At 67.9% G+C, this 6282-nt stretch overlaps 1 protein-coding gene across 1 annotated transcript in view; it reads right to left on the reverse strand.

Annotated features, from left to right (window-relative positions):
• Positions 1-5565, reverse strand: part of LGR6 (leucine rich repeat containing G protein-coupled receptor 6) — an 86900-nt gene extending 81335 nt beyond the window's left edge. The window contains exon 1 of the mRNA XM_055583825.1: positions 5363-5565. Within this exon, the coding sequence (XP_055439800.1) occupies positions 5363-5565 (203 nt within the window). The remainder of the gene's footprint in view (positions 1-5362) is intronic.
• Between the last annotated feature and the right edge of the window lie 717 nt (positions 5566-6282).

Consider the following 6282-nt stretch of genomic DNA (forward strand, 5'->3'; position numbering starts at 1 on the left):
GGCCGCGGAGGCGGCCCCGGGATGGCAAGGGCCCGGGTAGGTCCGCAGGCCCCAGGAATGGCCCAGTGTTTTCCCAAAGAAGCTTCTGGACTTCCTGGGAGCGTACAGGATGGGAAGTGCGGGCATTCCCCCCACACGGTGGAGCTGGGAGGGAGGGCAGAAAGGAAACAGGTGAGAGACAGACGGGGTGGGGGCTGGGGGGTGGGGGGCAGGACCGAGGGCCTCTGCCCCAGGGGCTCCTGTCGCAGGGCAGCGGCCCGCCCCAGCCGCCCACTGCCCGGTGCCCGCCCGCTGGCACGGCTCGGGGGGCGCGAGGCCAGCCCCCAGCTCTCCTCTGCACTGTGTCCTCCTGCGGCTTTCAGAAGGACTCTCCACTCTCTGCCCAGATTGGGCCTCTTGGGGTGTCCTTCCCTTCGGAGAAGTGTTCTCCCACGTCCGCGGGGGAGGCAAGGCCTGAACTGGTGTCAGCCGTTGGGAGCCACTCCTGTTATCAGGGGACTAGTGAGCACAGAGGGGCCCCCATCACTAGGAGAGCCCCAAGTCAGCGAGTCCATCTCAGTTGGGCTCAGAAGCCTTGTCTTTTCCAGCTTGGGGGCGGAGGATGGAAATGTCTCCCATCGCTGTCTCCTGCAGCTTCCCAAGGGGCCCGAGCCCACTCAGACGCCCAGAGCCCTGCTCCTGGGGACCGTCAGGGTCCTCAGAGACCCCGGGTCTGTCCTGGGGCAGAAGGAGAGCCCACGCCTCGGCCCGCCCCAGGGCCGCTCTTTCCCAGTGCTGCACTCAGGAGCTGCGCGTTCCACGGAACTCGGCTTCTTAGCAGAAGCTGGATCCTGCAGACCGCAACCTCCTGGAAGTCCCGGCCCTTCCTCCTGGAACATCCCCGGGTGTCCCGCTCCTCCAGGCACCACGGGAGACCGGCCAGGAACCCAAGAGCAAACCAGGCTCGGGGAAGGCCCTGCGCTGAGGTCCCCGGGAGGGGGCTTGATACACACGGCCGGTGTGGGGGAGGGTAGGGAATGGGGTCGGACGACGGGTAGCGCCTCGGGCCCCGGAGCCCAGACCCCAGAGCTCCCCCGTCACAGGAAAAACAAGACCCACCCACAGGTGTCAACGTTTCACACCAGACACGACACATGGCCCCAGGCTTGGCCCCTCCGCCTGGTGGTGCCTCCCACCCACCCACCCCCAGCCCCCGCCTGGGTGCTGTGCGCAGGACCAGCCTCGGATGAGTGGCAGTCGGAAACCACGCGGGGCTGAGCCACAGGCCGTGGGCAGAGGGGCTGAGACGGCCCAGGCCGGTCAGGGCCTCCGCTTTGGGCACAGGGCCCCACGCCCACCTGGCCCTGCCAGCCGGCGGGTACAATGCAGACGGATGGAAGCGCTGCTGCAGGGGAGCCCCTCAGAGCAGGCCAGCGGCACCCCCAGGCAGCCTTTCTTCTCCTCCCCAGCGCCCTGCCTGCCACCCCAGAGGTTTCCTCTTTGTTTTGCCCGGGGCTGCCTCCCGCCTCTCCTTTGAACTGCGGTGTGGGCTCCAGACACAACACGCCCACCCTCCTCCAGCAACCCCCGGGCCTGCCCCCAAAGGTCCCTGGGGGACCCTGCTTCTGGGAGGGGCTCCCCCACCCCGTTTCTCAACAAGACCCCTGGGCACTGCGGTCCTGAAACGTTCCGGGACGTGCACCCGAGCAGCTGACTGGCTGGCGGTTAGAGCTCACACCCCGAGTTCTGCAGGGGTACCTCATGCCCTTAGAATCTTCTAGAAGAGACCAGTGCAGGCTGGCCCAGAAAGGGAGGCCTCTGGGTTCCAGAATGAGACGAGGCCCGTGGGTCCCCCAGACTCAGCCCCCAAGGCCGCTGCCCTCCCCCGGGCCATGTGCTTCTCTGCCTCCTCAGACAGCAGGCCCTGCTGGACTCTGTGAGCTGGGGTCTCCCAGCCGTGGCTCTGCCCACCCCACCCCATGCCACCCCACCCCACGCCACCCCACCGCAGATCTCTGCGTCCACATCAGCCAGGAGAAAACTTAAGCCTGCCCAGGTCCCAGGGGCTCCTCGTGGCTCCCCGCGCCTACTCTCTGCCCTCTCAGCCTCCACCAGGCACACACATCCACCCCACACCTCTCCACCCACCTCCTGCTAAGCCCACACTTCCTCCTCCAGGAAGACCTCCTTGACTAACACTTCTTGGCCCTGGCCACCCTAATAACAACACTGCTAACACCAGGCTCTCCCCAGGGGCCAGGCACCGTGCCAGACCCTTTAGGAATGTTGCCTCATTGAATCCAGATGACGTCCCTGTGAGGCAGGTGTGAGCCCCATTCACAGGTAGGAATCGGGCCCAGGTCACCAGCTCAGATGACTCCAGCCCTGCTCTGCCGTGACCCCGCCTCCGACCCATGCCCCCAGCAGTGATGGACACGGACTGCCCAGCATCTTCCTTCGGTCAGGGTCAGGGGTCAGCGGTCAGGGGTCAGGGTCAGGGGTCCTCACAGCAGCCTTGCAGCGAGTGAGACCGAAGGAGGCAGGAAGCTGCCTGGTAAAGCCGTTAGCGCCGGACAGGTCCCAAGCAGCTGTCCTGCCTCCTGTCGGGTGTCCGGGGTGGGGAGGGGGTGCGAGGGAGAGCCTGGAGCCTCGGTGGGAGGGAAAGTGCCCCCGGGCCGTTGGGGGAGGAAGGGAGGCGGCCTCACTCAGCTGCCCCGGGTCGGGGTCCAGCCAGCTGTGAATGAGGGGTTGGGGGGGAGTGGACACGAGTCTTCCAGACAGGGGAGGAGAAGGCGAGAGGTCAGATCAGGACACTTGGATGCATGGGGAGCGGCCGGCCACAGGGTGCCTACAGCGGCGGGCTGTCAGCCCCCCTCTGCCCACCCTGGAGGGGGCGCCCAGCCGCGGCGGCAGAAGGTGGTGGAAATGCAGGCTGAGGGATCCGATCTCCTCCAAGCAGCACTGCTCCCCTCCTGCTTCCTGACCAAAGTGGGGACTCAGAATACTACCCGATTCCCCAAGTCACAGACAGCCCTGGGCACTGCCCGCACCTGTGTGTCTGCCTCTTGCTGCGTGGCCACCCCACCTTCCGGTCGCCCCAGAGACGGGGCCACTGATCCCCAGGCGAGTTCCAGGGAGAATGTCCACACCAAGTCTCACTGAGACCGCAGACCGGAGGGATGCCCAAGGGCCTGCGGTGCTAAAGTCTGCCCCTCCCACCTGACCAGCCTGGCAGCCAACCCCAGCGGGGTGTCGTCTTTGCAGCTAAACCAGAGACGGCAGGGGCACTGAGAAGGCTTTCCGGCATCCCTGGAGCCCAGACAGAGGAGCCAGAAGTGTGTGCGCTGTGACAGCGACCAGGCAGAGGGGCCCCCAGGGTGGGCAGCAGCAGGCTGTCCTCCCAAGCCCGGGGCTCCTCGGCACCCCTACGGCTCAGTCTCTGGCTCCTTCAAGGTCTTCAAGGGCACCCTCTGGCCGGCCACTCCCTGTGCATCCAAATGATCCGACCTCTCGCCTTCTCCTCCCGTGTCAGGAAGACTCCTGTCCACTCCACCCCCACCCCCTCAGCTGGCTGGACCCTGAGCCCAGGGCAGCCGAGTCCTGACTGAGGCCAGCACCTCGAGGCCACCTCCCCTCCTCCCCCTGCCGCCTGGGGGGTCAGTTTCCCTCCCACCGAGATTCCAGGCTCTCCCTCCCACCCACTCCCCACCCCGGACACCCGACAGGAGGCAGGACAGCTGCTCGGGACGTGTCAGGAGCTCAGGACTTTACAGGACACATCAGTGCACTTACACTGCCCGCCACACACCTGTCCCCACGTACAGATGAGGACCCCAGGCTTAGAGGACTTGAGTGACCGTGTTGGGGGCGGAGCAGGAGGGGGCCAGGGTTGGAGAGGCCCAGAGGAGAGGCCCTGCTGGTCACGGCATCAGACGCGAGCTTGGCCGGTCCCCGACAAGAACGGAGCCCCTTGGGGCCAGACCGGCGTTTCCCCGCTGTGCAGCACCCTGATGCCGGGGCTTCCCTCCAGAGAGGCAGACGGCTGCGCTCACCACCCACACAGGACTCAGGCCAGAGGGGGAAGGGCCTGCGACTCCCCTCCCCTGACACTGCGGGGCCCTTGCTAAGGTCCCCAGGCCACGCGCGACCCTCTGTCCCACCCCCAGAAACGGGCTGGGTCCCGGGAGAGCAGGGCTTTCTCAGGCCCCCGAAAGGCGTGGGGTCGGCTCAGAAAACCCCAGATGCTGCTCCAGGGGGACTCTGACAAGACAGTGGAGACAGCCCTCCAGCAGGGTAGCTGGGGGCACCCTGAGAGAGGGTGGGCCTGGGGAAGGAGGGGGGACCAGCCGGCCCCCAACGTGGGGGAAGGGCCTCTCTTCTGCCCCCCAGAAATCTCTCCCAGACTCAGCTGAGCACCAGAACCCTGTCTTCATAGGAAGTCGTGTCCTCACCCACACCCCGCGCACACGCAAAACAGCTAAAGAGGAGGTGCCCAGGGCATTTAATCCAGCAGATACCTGCTTGACTCAGCACCACCCACTCCCCTGAGAGCCCGCGGGTCCTGAATCCTGAGGCCACAAAGCCCGAGACAGATGGCCCCGGACTAACGCCCGGACTCGCCCACATGCTCTCTTCACCCTGGAAGAGGTCGTGGGGCCTGGGCAGGGCTGAGCAGGGACACTTCTCCCAGAGCTGAGGGAGGCAGGGGGCCTGGAACGTGCCCTCAGCCACCTCCGGCCCCAGTGATAGGCCAGAGCCCCCTCCCCGCCCCCAGTACAGTCCCCTTCACCCCAACTAAAAACGGTCCTCTGGTTTTCAGCCTGGCGCCTGCTCACAAATGAGTGTCTCCTGCACGGCCTCTTGGGACCCACTTCAGGGAGGCCCTGGGGAGCCAGAGGCCACCGCGAGCCGAGCTGGTGCCACGGCTGCCTCTTGCAGGAGCTGAGAGTGGGCGGCCCCTCTCCCGGCCTCTGGGACGCCCACCAAGCCACCCAGCTCAGGTGACAGCTCGCTGGCCTCATCCCCCAGGGAGCCCTCCCGTCTCCTCCACCGAGTCCACTCCGCCACGGTCCTGGGTGCTGCTCTTCCGGAGAGAAAACCAGCAGGACGACAAGGGGCTGCCGGCCCTGGCCCCTCCACTCAGGGCTCGGGGACTCCCCTCTGCCCAGGCCGGGTCCCCATTGTGAAGCCCCAAGGCCGGGGCCAAATGGGAACGAGCCAGGGGAGCCCGGACTCCCGGCTGACTCGGCCCTGCCCGCCGGGGACTGCGCTCCCCCACCCTCAGCCCATAGCCCGGGACTGGCAGAGAGTGCTGCGCCTCGGGGCTCCGACCGCGAGGCGGCCGTGCAGCTAGGCAGGTGCCGGGGGAAGCGCGAGTACTCACAGGTAGGCGGTCAGGGGGTCCAGGCCCGCCGGCACCGTGGACAGCCCCCGCTCGGAGCAGTCCACCCACAGCAGGATGCCCGCCTCGCGGCAGCGGCAGGGGGCCGGGCAGCCGGGCCGCGGGCGGGGCGGGGGGGCGGCCGGTGGGGCGCAGAGCGCAGCGGCGCAGAGCCACAGAGGCAGGAGCCGGGGCGCGCGGGGCATCTCGGCGGCCTGCGGCGGAGGCACCTGGCGGGAGTGCCGGCTCGGTGCGGCGCTGGCGGGGCGCGCGGCCGGACAGGCGCAGGCTTCGCCTCTTTGCTCCCAGCTTCGCGGGCTGGGCTTGGCAAGGGAGGGCGAGGCCGCGGAGGAGGAGTCAGGGAAACCTCGCCTGCCCGCTCCCTTTCCTCCCAAACTGGCAGGAGTTTCATCCAGGAAAGGAAAGAGTGAACAGCCCGGAGCGCGGACCTGCAGGCGTTTGGGCGCAGGAACTCCTGCCTGGGGGGCCGCCTGGGGGCGGGGGGGCGGGGGGAGTGGGGCTGGAAGAGCCCCGCCCCGGGACACCTAGAGCATTCCCACAGCCCCTCCAGCACCGTTCCCGCCGCAGGGAGCCGGGATCTGGGAGGGACGGGCTTTGTTCAAGCTCATCCCTGGTGGGGGGTGGGGGGGGCGGGGGTCGGCGGTCCCAGACGAGGAGCTCCGGCTGCCCTCGCACCGTCTCCCCGGGAGGGCTGGTCCTCAGAGCACAGCAGTGAGGGGCGGAGCCTGCGGGGCGATCACTGGGGCTACAAAGAGCAGCCTTCCGCCAACCCCCAGGCCGCCACCAGAGAAGGGGTGATGTCCACCCGCCCAGTAGCTGTGAGCCCGGGAGCTCTGACCTGCTTCCCACCGGACGGGGCCGGGCGGGCGACCCCCTGGCTGTCAGAGCAGGCCTGAGCGCAG

The sequence above is a fragment of the Bubalus kerabau genome, chromosome 5 (genome assembly GCF_029407905.1).
Source record: "Bubalus kerabau isolate K-KA32 ecotype Philippines breed swamp buffalo chromosome 5, PCC_UOA_SB_1v2, whole genome shotgun sequence".
Lineage (NCBI taxonomy): Eukaryota > Metazoa > Chordata > Mammalia > Artiodactyla > Bovidae > Bubalus > Bubalus kerabau.